The sequence below is a fragment of the Notothenia coriiceps genome, unplaced genomic scaffold (genome assembly GCF_000735185.1).
Source record: "Notothenia coriiceps isolate Sejong01 unplaced genomic scaffold, NC01 NC01_scaffold00037244, whole genome shotgun sequence".
Lineage (NCBI taxonomy): Eukaryota > Metazoa > Chordata > Actinopteri > Perciformes > Nototheniidae > Notothenia > Notothenia coriiceps.
The window spans coordinates 17109549-17125263 of NW_011369945.1; the positions used below are offsets into that span (position 1 = coordinate 17109549).

Below are 15715 nucleotides of genomic sequence, written 5' to 3' on the forward strand. Positions count from 1 at the left end.
GCCTGTAGAAGCTAGTAAGCCTATTGGATTTGTGTTAGATAGGCACAACATGTTTCATATGCAGACCTTATTTTCCTGTTCCATGTTAAAATAAACCATTTTCAGTGGTACCGCTGAGAAAGAGTAATTTTTTTGGTCATGGAAAATTAGGTAAAGGTCATGGAAAAGTCATTGAAAATCATTGGTGAAAAAGTGTATGAACCCTGATTTTTGTTAGACCTTGTACTGTATAGGTACAACATTAAAAGTGACAGTTAAGAAGCACACTGGATCCGTACTATAGCTTGGATAGTAATCTAGTCAGAAGTGAATAGGGAAACAAGTTGATTCAAAGCAGGAGTGCACTGAATCTTTCTCCATCATTTCCCTGGTTTAACGTCAGTGTTTTAATAACTGCTATCCCTCACCTGTCCACCAGATGCCCTTGCTGTGTCTCCAGCACACCTGCAGCTCAACACTTAATCATCCCACATCTGCCGAATGTCCATCGGAATTTTAACTGTGCAAAAATATGGACTCTATCGCTTTAGGTTAAAACACTGCTTTGAAACAATTCAGGGGTAAAAAGATCCAGCATATCATGCTCCTGTTGATATGAGCAGCAGTTTGTCAATGTGGCTATTCAACTTTAATCATATCTCTGAAACAATACATCACTTTTTTGTCTGTGTAGGAATTGAAAAAGGAAGAACGGCTGAATGCATGATTTTGTTACTGTGTTGGGTTTTGCCGCCTAGCTAAGCTGCAGGTTTATTTAACAGCTCTGTTGTTTTTGAAAGTTTCACTGTGTTGTTTTGGCAGAACAATGCTGCGCGTGAACAAGTCTTAGTTGAGGAAAGAGCTTGATAGTTCACTTCTGGGTCGGTTCTGTCAAGCCACATGATGCAAAGGCATTGCACACTTTGTTACTGCTATAAAATAGGGCAGTTTAATACGACAAGGACCACAATGCATCTGGGCCACAGTGTTGACAAGTGTGGAGATTTATCAGCATTTCCTTCACCTGTTTCGTTATAGGAAAACCGCTAACACTTTATATTAAGGTACAGATATTCACCATCAACTAGTTGTTAATAAACATGCATATTAGCAGTATATTGGCTCTTTATTAGTCTTTATAAAACACATATTAATGCCTTATTCTACATGGCCATATTCTGCAAGTACTAAACCATTAGTTAAGAGTTTGTCCTTAATAACCCTCTAATTAGTGCGTATTTATTGAAAGTAAGGACATCGTTTTACATGAGTTTGTGTCTTAATATGCTCAATATGGGCCTAATAAGGCAGTACTGTAGTACCACAATAATTAGTAATTCTCCCATAATAACACCTAACAAATATGGTCTATTCTTATGTAACAAGACATGAAACTACACGTGTTAATGTGTAAAAATAACTCAAAATGTGGTATTTCTAACTCAGAATATGTTCCCTATTTTAAAGTGAAGTCTTGTTCATAACAAATAAGCTAGTAGTTTGACTCTAATATGTTAATGAACAACTAGTTGATGGTGAATATGTGTACCTTAATCTAAAGTGTTACCGGAAAGCCTACTGATGATGATGATACAAAGATACATACTTTGTATCACTTTTCTTCTAATGGTAAACAATCCTGTGTGTGATATTCTCCCTCCACCCGTCCTCTCCCAGCAGTCAGCCTTGGTTTATGAAAGGCGAAAGGTTTGTCAGAGCCGCTTTGCACGATTTAGTTGGTGCACTTTGATGACTTCAGTACTACTAATTCTACAGGCGGCGCCAAGGAGGCAATCTCAAAGTGCATCACCCTGGAAGTCTAACACACTGATATCTAAATGTGACCCAGTGGAGTTGCACCATAAAGTGAATGTTCTTAATCGACTATAGGCTTTCTAGAATCGTAGCTCCATCTGGAAGTATTGCAACACACTAATCCCAGGATAACGTTCAAAAAAAGTACTCCATGTCAGAGATATGCTACCCACTGCGAGGTGCATCGTGATGTATGCCAAGCATGGTTAAAGTTACTTAGCTCATGCAGACATGTATAGCATACATTACCGTGCCCATGAATTGTGCAACAGTCTTTAATAATGCACACTCCTTACCATTTAAATGTAAGTCTTTTACTTGGCCCTAATTACCTCATTTCACTTCTAACAATTTGGAGAAGGTTTCCACAACTAATTATCAGAGGGGACATATTATACACATTTTCTCGTTAATTCTTATATTTTGGGTTTCCAAAAGATCATCTTTGAATCTTTGTGTCAAAAACATTAATTTCCTCAAACTGTCTGAACATACCTGTAGTTGTGCTCCGTCCTGTTTTAGCACCTGTGTCAGACCCGTTTGCTCTGATCGTCATCCCATAAAAACTGGGTTGACTTATTTCACAGTGTTTGGGATGATAGGCAAGGCAAGGCAAGGCAATTTTATTTATATAGCACTTTTCAGCACGTGGCGATTCATATGTCCCCTTCAAAGCATAACAATGCTTTGTTTTGGTGTGTATGATAGTTCAGAGGTGTTTCAGCCTGTCATCAAACTAATCCAGACCTTCTGCCTGTCAGGATGTTAATCCAAATTCAAAAATACCGTATATCTTCAAAAACCAATGGCATTACTTAAACCTGAAATAAAAGTAGATAGCAATTGAAACAAACTGTAATGCAACACTGGCATACTTTTGAAGTTAATAGTGATAATTTGTTGGTTAAAAATCTCGCATTTTATACATTCAGCAGATATACTGTAGATCGACATTTGACTGTATTTTTAGTATATTTTCTCACCACCTAATGAATACAAGTCCATATAGTTAATCAAGCTACTTTTAGCTCTGAATTTGTTCTCCTATTACTGGGTCAGAATGGCGACCATGAACAGAGCAAACATCCCCCTCGCTGTTCTAAACCTGTGTTTGTTATGTTAAAACAAATGCATGAGCAAAATGTAATGTCGATAAGTTCTGTGTTATTTTGTCCTGAAGCTTGTCTCTTCAGCTCTTTCTCTCTGTTTTCTTTGTCTCCTGGGCTTCATGCTTTGCATGCAGAGGATGAGACACCGGGGGAGGTTAAGAGAGGAGCTGGAATGGAGTTCTGCTCCATTTACCACCCTGAAATATTCCTCTTAGAACGACACACTCTGTTTTCTCTCTCTCCTTACTCTCTGCACTGTTTCTCACTCTGCCCGTCCCCTTCCTCTCACTTCTCATCTCTGTGTGACATGTGGTCATTTCACTTCATTCCAGGATGGCTTAGCAGTCCTTTAAAACATTGCTGCTGTCCTCCCATCGTATCCGGCTCAATTGCAGGCAGCATCGAGCTCTATTGGCCTATACAGATCTGTTCCTGGATTCTATAACTCTCTTCTCAACCTCCAATCTCTGTCTGCTGAGGGCACAGAACCCCCCTGTGTTACTCCACCATGTTTCTCTTCTACCTATGTGCCTCTGACATGCTATGAACCAGTTACATACACATAAACCATCAAGTATTCAGCATGTTCTTGCTTATGTTTGTTTTATCTCAAGGATTAATCCCTTTTATAAAACGTTCAAATACTTTCAGATCTTATTTTCCTGCGCTTCAGCTTTCTTAAAAAGACAGAAAGAAATGACACACAGCTCTGACAAGAATGAAGGAATATAGGGCATTAACACAATGAATAAAACAAAATGCAGATGATACACTCTGACTGCTGGGATGAAGCTTTTAAAGGTCTCATTCCAATTTTTGATGCAATGCCAGTCATTTCTTCCTTTTTCTGTGCGGTCTTCTCCCCTCTTCATATTCTAAACAATGTGGATTTTGAATATTTTGGCTTTGCATTTCACAATCGAAAAATATCTATTGTTTAAAATCACACTCTCTCTGCCTTTGCATCACTTAATTCCTTATTATGCAGAGATTTTCTTGGCGTCATCTCTTCTTCATCTGCAGGGATGTGGCTCTGCTGGCCCTGTCAGTGGGAGTCTGGCTGGTTCACAGAAGGACACGACTGCCTCTCAGTTGCATTTGTATGTTATATTAGGGTTAGCATTGAAGCCACACAGGAAGTCTGATCTCTGAGCTCTACTGAAGTGTTTTCACCTTTGCTGTCAGAGTAACCTTGACCCTCCTGTGATCTCCGAGTTTCCTCAGAGACGCCTTGCTTTACTTTCTTCTCACAGAGAAAAACAGACACACTCACCCACCTCACACACATTGAACCGCCACAGCTGTAGACCACCTGACTTAAATTCACAAACTCTTAAACAAAGGCAAAATACATTCGCCAATACGTAAATAAACCCTGGTAGTGGGCCTCTTTTCCCTGTACGAAATAATTTGTAACAACTCTGATCTTTTCTCAGAATCACATTAATCACGAAATGAGTCGGTCGACGTGACTTGTATAATACGATACACATTTGGAATAGAGATCTATTAAGTGTACGCAATTGACTCTTTGAGGTCTGTTGCCCGTCCCTCGTCGGGTGTAGTAAGGGGTTGCTGTGAGTCACTTCTACTCATGCACGTCTGGTCTCATATTTCCTCCCCATTAGGCTTGCATTGCTCTCCTCTGTGTTGTGATAGAAGCTAATGACTCACTGGAGCTCTGCCTGGTGTTTATCAAATGTCTCGGTGCAGGGCCGGTGGTCTGAAATCAGTCTGTCCTTTTCACATTTAATGAAGTAGCAATGTTTCCAATACACTGGCCATTTGTGTCGGCAAATGTAACATTGACTGCCACATTTTGATATTCTGTTTTTTTTTGTTACTTTTTAAAATTAGCAATTGGTTTTGTCCCGGTTCTACAATGAAAACATGTGCGCATGGTAGGTGTGTGGTCGGCTTATCCTGCAGATAAAGCTGATGGGAAAATCCTGAATTTAATCACTATGGAGTTCAATAATATTTACTTTCATGACAGATTTTGCACATATGTGTCCAAAATGGATCCTTTCAAGTTAAGTATATGTTCTTAACTAGGGCTGCCCCCAATTAGTCGACTAAATGTTAGTCGGCGAAAAAAGTATTTGTCGACAAATTGTCCATTAGTCAAAGCAAAAAAAAGAAGAAGCTCCATCCGTGCGCAGCATGTGCTATGACGTGTCAGCCGGAAACCCTTTCGACTTCATTCGGAGCTGTGCCTGGTCATTCATTTGGTCGGGCAGGAAATCCAAAGTGTGGATCTTTCTGAGCGAGTAAAGGACGAGCAAACTACGAAGGCAAAAAGTCTCCTCCATATCCACACCATAAAGTATCGTCCACACGGTTCCGTTGCGTGCTTCAACGGAGACGCATTCACTTTGAATGGGGTGACGTCACGCTTTGCCGAACTGCATTGTGGTTCCGTCGCGTTGCTTTGCCTAAGTTCAACTTTTCAAGCGTCGACGGAAGCGCCAGTCAATCAAATCATATGCCAATACAAGCGCTAGCCAAACCGGGGAGCAATGGGAGTGAGTGAGGGGGGAAGGGGGATGTCCGGTGCCTTGCTCATGGGCACCACGGCAGGGCAGGAGTTGAACTGGGACCTCTCCAAGTAGAAGTCCACACTCGAAATGTAGGTCTGGTCGGGGACTTGAACCGGCGACCCTACGGCTCACAGTCCAAGCCCCTACTGACTGCCATAGATTTAGTCCCTAATTTTGCTCTCAAAGTGCACCAGATTGATGCATTTAACTTCAACATTTAAAAACAAATCTTCCCGGTGGAGCTTGCCCCCGGACCCCCCTAGAGGAGGTGAGGTCCACCACCTGCCCACACCCCTTGTTAAATTATCTCTCCCACATTGAGGATGCTTCCTACGCCCATGTTTTATTCCATGCGTCAAATCAGGCAAATTAGGTCCAAATGTTATTGCATCAATGATCTGTTTACATTAAAATTACTAAATATATGCTGTAACTATTTTTGCTCTAGGCAACTCAAGGGCTCAGGTAATGTGATTACTATATGAATAATTGTCCAAAATAACAAAAAATGCATAGGGTTTTTTGTTAAGTAACATACTTTCGTCGCCGGCCCGCCGATACATGCCGCGCATTAAGTGGGCCTGTCTGTCAATTAATCCCCGGGCCACTTTTTCCCCCCAGTCCGCCCCTGAGTGTGGGTGTTCCTCATCCAGCACGCACACACTGTGAGAAAGACCGAATGGTAGTATTAAATAAATAGCCAAACCAGGTGACAAGGTCATCATATATAAAGAAATACAAATAAAGTGAAGCTCTCTGCAATCATATCTTAGCTATATCATTCTGCTCTAGCACTGTGGAAAATGATACTCTCACAGGGGGAATGTGTTGAATTACCTCAGGCTGTCATCCGTAAGTGCACTGATAAGAATGTATTAAGGAATTGCATGTGTTAGAGATGTGGTGAACTTACACTCATAATGTTAACACATCTCTTCACAGAGTTTGGGAACGGGGTGGTCGGGGCGTGTACATCATTCAGTGTTAGAATAGTCCTTTTGCTGGACTATTTTCCAACCGAAATAAACCTATAGTTTTAGATTATGTTCATGTTTGGAGACTTACACTATGAGATTCAACAGACTTCTATTTTCGCACGAGTAATTTGTCTTTGTGATAATGTGAAAATCAGTTGTAATCTAATTGGCTTCTTGATTTCTGATGTGATGTTTTAAATCACCTACAGTAATCAAATTATGTCGCACCATGGAGCTTCAGGAAACAGCATGAAGATAAATTAAAACATATTCAGCGCTCAGAACCACTTCAGAGGTTAGCCATGCTTTTTTCTTTCTGTGGTTTACGCTTCTTTTTTTCCAATTTCAGTAAATCTGCCAACATTTGTGGTTTTCTTTCGACCCCTCGATATTTGAAGTTATTAAATTATCTTTCTTTTTTATACACTTGATCCCAAATCTGGTATTCATTTCTCTTAGCATGCCTTCACATTTAACTAAATTCGATTTAGTTTTAAGGAAAAACTTTTTATAGTGGTACTACAGTTTCATACAAACTTAATCATCTGTACTTAGTAATCTTCTGTCGTATGACGAACAGCAGCCTTCAAACAACATCTGTTTATCCGCCTGTTCATGATTGGAGCGATCATCAACATTCAGTCGTGTTTTTTGAGATTATTTTAAACTCTAATCAGAGCATCTCTGCTTTAATCAAAAACACAAACACAGTCTTAAGATCATACTTAGACTGTTAAGATAGTTCATCTTTCACTTGAGTAAAATGCCCTGGGGGACGTTGGTTAGTCAAGCTACATCAGTCCGTTTGCGTAAAACATGTAAGATGATCTCATAGTGCTTGGGTATCTCCCAGTAGAACCACTGCCAAAGGCCAAAGGCTTTTCCAGGAATACCAGACCCCGATGTTCCTCAAATCCACTTCCCTCCTCTCCCCCTTGCCTCCATTATTGTATCCCTCCTCCTCCTCCCCCACCCTTCCCTTGACACTGAGCCAGCCTTTCCTCAAATTCCATGCATATGGTCCATTCTGGGAAACACCCGTGACAGGAATGACCCTAACCCTAACCACAGGAAGCAAAGCCTCATGGTTTCTGCACCGGCTTGAAGGAGTCCAGTAGTCCCATTTGGGAAGGGGTCGGGCAGTAGGGCAAAGTAGTTGTGTGCTTTCTAGGAATTCATTTTGGCTGGGATCATTTTTTACTTCTGTTTTTGTGGTAAGTAAACAAGACATGATTCAGTTATAGTTCATATGTTAGTAAATGTAAACCATGCCTTCATCCCTCTTCTTACAAATACAGTATGTCCCTCTTTTTAAATAGAGATTCAAGACATTAGCAGTTTAACAGTTGTCAGAGCAGTCGATGAACAAAAGGGCAGCTCTTCAGGACACTAATATCTCCATGGATGCTAATTTAATTGAAAAATCTAACAAAAACAAATATGGCTTCTACCGTTTGCCGAGTATGAATTTGAATGATCTCATTCTTTAAATGCTAAAAAACAACAACTTGACAATCTCTGTTGAAATAGTCTGACCTCATGCTTTGGATTTCTTTTCTAGACTTGTCTTACTCTTTGGACAGGGATTGCATCTACTCAACACCTTCAGGGGCCTGATACACTCGGCTGTCTTACTATTCTTCTATTTTAAAGTCTTGTAAATGACTCACCCATGATCTTAATACAGAAAGTGCATCAAAGAAAGACCTCCAAACAGATGGCTGGGTTTTTTGTTCTTCGAAAAATGTTTGAAAGACCTCGCCTGCAAAGTACTACCAGATATTTCTTTGTGTAAGATTTTAAATATTTAAAACAGCAGAGAGGCACAGTTTGAGTTCCATCTTGACAAATCAGCTAGTAAATGAGATCAGTTCTCACTGGGAAGAAAAACATTGAATGCATTTTGAAATAATCCAGCACAAAATATGCTGTTCTGGGTGGCAATGCCCTGTGTACAAATAAGGTTAAATACAAATCTGTAGGGAAATCACTTCAAATCTACTTTCTGATCTTCTCCTTCAACAAGTCTTTATATTTTGTTGAACAATTGAAACAAACATTGAACACAATTATCAATTTTTGTTCTAGATTAGCATGCCCCAACCACCACATGGAGATGACTCTAAAGCACATCATGTTGCATAAGGAATGATACAAAAACAAAGAGATACTCACTCTCTGTTTCCATGAAATATTTGGCTGGAAATCACCTGTGTGTGACGTCAATCTCACTGATTCAAACCAGAGCGCTTGCATCACCGTCAGAGCAAAGCACACACATCTTATCTTCAAGGTCTACTTCCACAGAATGAAACACGGTGCCGACATTTATTTACACGCACCGTTCATTATTGCTCTCCAGTCACAATGCTTGAAATTGCCTCAATAATAGAAGTAACCTTTGCCAACTCTTGGGTAGAGGCTGACAGTTCACCTCAGCCGGCCCTCAGGGTGGTTTCTCGTGTTGTCTGTAAGGGCCACAGGTCAACTTCTTTAATTTCAAGAGTCAAGTCTCAATTCCCGGCTCTTAATTCTTAATGGTTGGGTCAATGAATATTAATGGTTTTCAGCCGACCAATGTCTGTGTAATGTTACTCCCCTGTGTTCCATTCTCTGTTGACTAATTAGAATAAACGTTAGAAAAATCTTCGAGTCAAAAGCAGTCGCTAATAATCCTACATTTCAAAATATTTGGGATTTTTTTTTTTTATGGATTTGAGTTTGGAATATGGCTGTAAACAAGTACATTTCTAAAACTGTAGCTCAAACTACTGATTGTCATTCTCTATTACTTCATGTATTTCTTGTCATGAACATCAAATGAAATGGTAAACAGACTTGTTACAATTTCCCAGAGCCAAAGGTGACACCGACAGATAGCAAATGTTTTTTCCAGCAGACTAACTAAAGTAACTACATGATATGCAAATACATTCTCACACTAAAGAAAAATAAACATTTTTTTTTTTAAATCTGTGTGATAATTACACTTATTCACACAGTACATTGCAAGCACACTTTTTATTGTATTACTTTGATCGCTTCATTTGCATTTTTTTCTCCATATTTGTGCTCACTCTCTATTGTTCGACGCATCATTTACAGCCGGAAACATGACTTTTGGTCACACATGGACACAATCTGGCTGATAATCACTTTAATCTGACATGTTACTCAGTTCTACTCCTTTTCATCTCAGTATTCTTAAGTGAGAACAGAAAAGGACGAGCCTTATCAATGAAATACAGGGACGACGTCCGACGACATATGAATCTTCTCTGCCTCCTCCATTTTGCGTCTCCCACTGTGTCTTATCTTATTTTCTCTCCATATCTCTTTCTATTACTCTCTCCATTGGCCTTTTCTGTCTTACTGTCTTTGTTCTCTACTTTCTGCCTTTCCGCCAGATGCTGAGAGTTTATGTGTCTAGTTGATCCACAGGCTGTTAATCTGGTAATCCACAATCGATATCAGCCTCATCTCTTTCCTACAGATAGCAGTGGCCTATCTAATAATTATATTTTCCTCTCTGTATCTGTAAAAGGCGGCCCTTCCCCTCCCTGCTTTGGTCCCATTCTTCTTCTGCTATTGATTGCATCAGTCCACATGCACTTGGACACATCGCTCTCCTAAGAATATGTAATTTTTCAATACATTATATGCCTTAAAAAAAACTCCTCATAGTTGAAAATAATCTGTATTGCAAAGAAATCACGTTTTTATTGACAAAAGTTCTCGCAATTGATCAATTTATTCATACAATATTCATTTTGGATAGTTCATTGTTGGACTCAAAATCTGTAATTCGGTTATTATTTGTTGAGAAGCAGATGTGAGCCTCATGGGTTTTTAAGTAATGGTCTCGAGTAACAGTTACATTACACAACTAATCTCATCAAATCTGAGTTTAGTTTTAGACGTGTAAATTGTGAAAACATCATTATATCTCAGTCAAATAATTTCCTGGTTTAGTTTGTGGCTTTCTTTTTCCTGCAGGACTAAAATCAAGAGGTTTTAAATGGAAGACTCCTGAACTTGTTACGTCACAAAATACTTTGTGTGTGTGTGGAAAAAAGTGGGACATTCTGAGCGTTATGTTTCTGCATGCATGTTTTTGATCTATGTTTTGAAGTATTGGTGTAGCTGAGGTTGCTTGTGTTCAGGCAAACACTCACATATGGGACATTTTTTAGATGTTTTTGGTCACGGCTATGGTCACCCAAAGGAGGATTCATCCATTGTGATCCTTTGATGTTGCACAGGAAGTGGCTTCCTTTGACTTCCTCAGCCAGTGCCATAGAGATAGTTGTTTACTGCCTTTCCATGTAGTGTTTGTGATTATAGCTCATAAAAGTGAAGTCCTACTGCACATTGTGTTGAGCCTGCAGTACAGTGAAAAATATATTTACAAGTTCTAAATCAAGTTATATGATTTACTTTGCAATTTTACGGTAACAGCAGAAGAGGCAAAAAAACATTGAAACCATTTTCTGTTTTAAAAAAAAAGTACAAATCAGATGATATATGATGTATTTTTACATATTTGTTTGTCGTGTAAACATTGTCTTTGTTTACTATTTGTTACAATCGTTTTTAAAATAGTTTTTGTATTAGCACTATTTAAAAAAAAAGAAGCTTTCTTTAAAAAAAAGCGTATTCTTCATTCTATGTGTTTGTATGCACCATCTACGCCTGCAGCATCCTCTATGTGAACATAGTTAGTAATAAAACCTATTCTGATAAATGCTAAGATATTTGTACACAGGCAACAGTTATTAGAAAACAGTTATTATATATTATACAGAAATGACGTATTGCCTTTCAATTCTTGCAGTTGAGGAGTAAGGTTGAACAGTGGAAGTGGTTTATCCAACTGTTCTGGTTTTGAGACTCTGTAAAGTGTTGAGGAGTCTGTTGCAGGCGGTAGCTCCGTGTGCAGCCAGTAGGGGGAATCGACTGCTCGCCCTGACGCCTTCCCCCCCTCTCGCTTCCACTCCTCTCCCCTGCGTTCTCCCAGGTTGTGGAAACGCTGCAGCCCGCCGGTCTGTGTCTGGATCCCTCTCTCACACAGATCTGCTAAAGACCCTCCTACCGGCTGGGCTGGAGAAGGAGGAGGCGCTCTGCTCTGCTTGTAGCCTCGGACGAGCCCCCTTTACCGCCCTGTCAGTGTGGAGAAGAAAGAGAGAGAGAGGCTGACTGATAGAGAAAGCGCAGGCGAGAGTGAGAGAGAAAGAGAGAGAGAGAGAGAGAGAGAGAGAGCAACTGTGTGACAGAGGGAAAGAGAACGAGGCAGGCTGCTTAGAGGAGTGAGAGAGCCAAGGACAAAATAAGGAACACATTTTACAAGTGCAGGAAGAGGGAGGATCGCAGACGAGGGACTCCTTCTCTACTCGGCACCTGGGACTCACTCACTGTGGTTTTTTCCCCCTACTCGTCTTCTATCTGGAACCCAGAGGATTGACTTACCAACCGGTGGATTTTTTAAAATACACATCGTTTAGAAAACTGGGATCATTTCTCTGCCCTCTTGCTGGCTCCTTCGCTCCAGGCTGAGATTGCTTTCTGTGCGTGCGCTCGGCTCTCGTGTTGTGATTCTGCTCCCTGCATAAAGTGCATCTCGTCGGCAACCGGTGCTGAGGATATCTCCCCTCTGTCAAACAGGACAGCACGCAGCCACCATCGGATCAGACCACAGAGAAAGAGAGAGAGATACTTTGTGTATGTTAGAGGGACACAGAGAGAGAGAGGGGCAGTGAGAGAGAGGCAGATTAAAGCCCAGGCAAAAGACTGGAGTGAAACAGCTCAAATAGAGAAGTGAACCTATACGTCCTTTCCCGTTTTCCTTGCCATCCCTTTCCTCCTCCTCTCCTCCTCTTCTTCCTTCTCCCATTTTCCAACATTCACAGGACTGCCAGAGCTACTGCCACCTGCACCCCTTCTCTCCACTCCACTTCCTCACCCTTATCGCGCGTTACCATCCGATACCAGCCACTGACAGACACAGCGCTCTTGGTTCTAGCACTTGTGGAAATATTTCCATTGATCGGGCAGTAAGAGACTGAGTGAGCATCTCCCAGACACTGAGGCTCAGGACCGGTGAGGCACAGAGCTCCCCCCCCCAATCAGAGGCAGACCCTCTCCCAGCTGCTGTCCGCCACGCAGACCCTGTCTTCTCCCCGGAGGACCGGCTAGCGACACAGAAAAGAATCGCACTGCCCCTCCGCTGCCTCTATCCCATTGCTAGCTACTTGGCAGCTTCCGCCCCCGTGTCACCATTCCCTGCCTCAGTGCTAAGGATTCCAGCTACATGGGCAAGCGATTGGAGCAGCAGCCAATGTACCCTCAGTACACCTACTACTATCCCCACTATCTCCAGACCAAGGTACGGTTCTTCTCCTCTTCTTGCATTCCTCAAGCATCTACTCCTACACTTCTGTGTCCTGCCTCCCTCCCTCCCTCTCTCCCCCACCTCCTCTCTTCCACCGCCCTCTCTTCATCCCCCTCTCAACCCTGAGTGGAGATGGGATTTGATGGATAGCCGGCCTTGGCTGTGATGGTTTCAGATGGCAGGTACCTCGTTGGGAGTTTGGATGTCTATGTCAGCGTGTGGGTGGGTGTGTGTGTGTGTGTGTGTGTGTGTGTGGTGTGTGTATGGTGTGTGCATCCTTGTGTCTCTCTGAGTGCAGGATCAGGGATCAAGGCCTGAGTTAGTCCAGCGTACCAGACCGTTACTGGGAGCTGTCCAGTAACATCCATCCATCCCTCGCCTGCAAACTGATGAGATCTTGATGTGATACAGTGCAATGGCATCAAGTGTGATGTGTTAAATAACATATCAAAGATTCAGAGGCTTTTGTTATTTATAAATAACTGACAGCAGCTATTTTTTAAACAGATGAGAGAATCGGGACCCACATTTAATTCCCTAATGAAGTATTTGAAAGCTGAATGTAGGCCTTTGTTTGAGTGCTTCAATGCCACTTTTCTGATTGAGGCGAATACAACGTTTAATTATGATGCTGCTTATTCACTAACCAGCACAAATGGCTTATTGTAGTGCTTCACAAAGAGGGACATACAGGTTATGAACCCTTCTTTTTTTACGGTGATGGTCGTTATGTTCTGACGGAGAGCAGGCATGAAGGAGGCTGCCCGTGTTTGCTCTAGCTGTAGTATGCATCAGTGCCTCTGGGATGGAAGCCCAGGCTGGGCCCCGACGGCTGCCAGGACACTGGCTGGGCACACTACCCAGACATCATCAAGGGATTAAAATGGAAGCCTTTTGGGGTTTACTCCATTTGTTTTTCTACCACATGTGTAACACTCATTTCTGACCATTATCGGATGCTAAAGGTGTGCACTTGAACTTGACTTGTGCAATAGTTATGTCTCAAATCCCTTTTTTATATTGTGATATTACAATTTCCCATTGCATTCATAGCGGACTATAGGGCAGCTTAACAAACTTCAATAGAGTAGGGAACCAAATATTTCCTTAGCACCAATTTCAAAACGTGTCAAGTTTGGAAATTGGCATTCAATTATATATTTATTTGACATAAACCAAAATATTTCTTTATCTTATTAAGAGAACGACATCTTACTCGTTTTTTCAAACCTGAAACATTGAACAAATACAATTAATTAAGCAAATAGCTGTTCTATTGGCATTAGTGTGGAACATTTGTAAACACCCAGCCCTAGAAATGAACGCTAAATTGTAGCAAATCCACTGTGTCAATACAAAGGGCATCAGGCATAAAGAAAAGGAGTTAATGCAATGAATGAATAAATAAAAGTGATAAAAGGACAGTGAAGTATACTGGAGAGATGTTTTCGTGCTCTCTCATGTGGAGCTGGATGGTGAAGCAGTGCGTTTCCAGCGGCGACGACCTGCCTGCAGCCCCACCTGGCAGTCCACTCGCTCTCACCCTGATTTATAGTTTAATACATTTGTGCTGCTGCCATATGGCTTCCCTCTACCTTCCACCCACCCCTCCACTACTCCTTCCATCATCCCCCTTCCCCCTTCTAATATCTCAGAGTTGCTCATCTCGAAGGCCTCTCAATCAGGGCATTCCCCTCCCTCCCTTCCATTTCTTTCCCCCCCTCTTCCTCCCTCCCCTCGCTCTCAGCCAGCCCGCTCTGTTGCAACAGGGCCCCCTGCCTCCTCCGCCTCTGCTGCAGTTCACTGCCAAGGTCAGCGCAGATCCGATCTTGCCACTGTCAGCGATTAAGGTATCCTTGGGCCAGCCGCTAGGGTCCTGTGTCATGCAAACGAGAACCACAGTGGGGGCGTGGTGAGGCGGGGAGAGCATATCATTCTGTTTATTAATCAGAAGCCGACATTCAAATGCGTGTTTAGTTAGTGAGCCGATGGCCTCGTAGGTGCATGTTATTGGGCAATAGACAGGGTCATTGAGGAAAAGGGAGGTGGGGAGAGAGGCCAGAGTGTTGGGCAATGTAACCCAGAGGGCTGTAGAGGGCTATCTCACACTCTCATTAATGGTCATTGATAGCTCGATTACAGAGAGGGGAGAAGGGCCATGGCTGGCAGCTTCAGTCCGACAGTCGACAATACAACACGGTAGTCACTTTGGCCTCGCATGTGCACACACTCACGCACGCACGCACGCACACACACACACACACACACACACACACACACATAAACATAAACTCACTGCAGGTCCCCCCTTTTGCTTCACACGTACACCACCGCTCCGATTTAGTCATCAGTCTCAAATCACACAGGTCTTTCTCTTCATCTTCATTGCTGCATTCCCAAGGTATGGCCTCATTCTCCCAAGGGATGTGAGCAGGGGGGCATAAATATCTTGGATAGGGAGGGGGAGTGGGGCGTAATTCATGCTCAAATGTTGCCATCCACCTTTTCTCGCCTCCATTTTATGACACATATTTGGGATTCTATGCATAGAAAATGTATAGAACATCTGCACTCTGTTACAGCTAAGGACCCTTTTGTTAAAAAAGGAGCCAGGATTGTCTAGAAAATCTGAGGCCCATTTTGAATTGGGGGTCCTTTTATCCTCTGTATGTCTGTATTATATTCAAATGTAATGGAGTTCTCTGATGCTGTCCAGCATGAGCTAGTCAGCCCCGATTAGAATGTGAAAGTCAAAGAATGAGATGAAAAGATAACATTTGGCTTTCTATTGATTAGTGCAGTGGGGCGTAGCATGTGCTTCTCTTTAGCTGAATTATTGATTTGTGTGTGTGTGTGTGTGTGTGTGTGTGTGTGTGTGTGTGTGTGTGTGTGTGTGTGTGTGTGTGA

The 15715-nt window shown here is 42.0% G+C and overlaps 1 protein-coding gene across 5 annotated transcripts in view; it reads left to right on the top strand.

Annotated features, from left to right (window-relative positions):
* rbms3 (RNA binding motif, single stranded interacting protein) overlaps positions 1-15715 on the top strand; it is a 265018-nt gene that overhangs the window by 75067 nt on the left and 174236 nt on the right. The window contains exon 1 of one of the 5 annotated variants that reach the window (XM_010793779.1): positions 11574-12802. The exons of 2 other annotated variants lie outside the window; for them this stretch is intronic. In XM_010793779.1, coding sequence (XP_010792081.1) covers positions 12728-12802 — 75 coding nt within the window. In that variant the 5' untranslated portion in view covers positions 11574-12727. Of the gene's footprint in view, positions 1-11573; positions 12803-15715 lie in introns of those variants that run through there. 2 more of the 5 variants (XM_010793777.1, XM_010793778.1) reach the window with 2 other exon arrangements.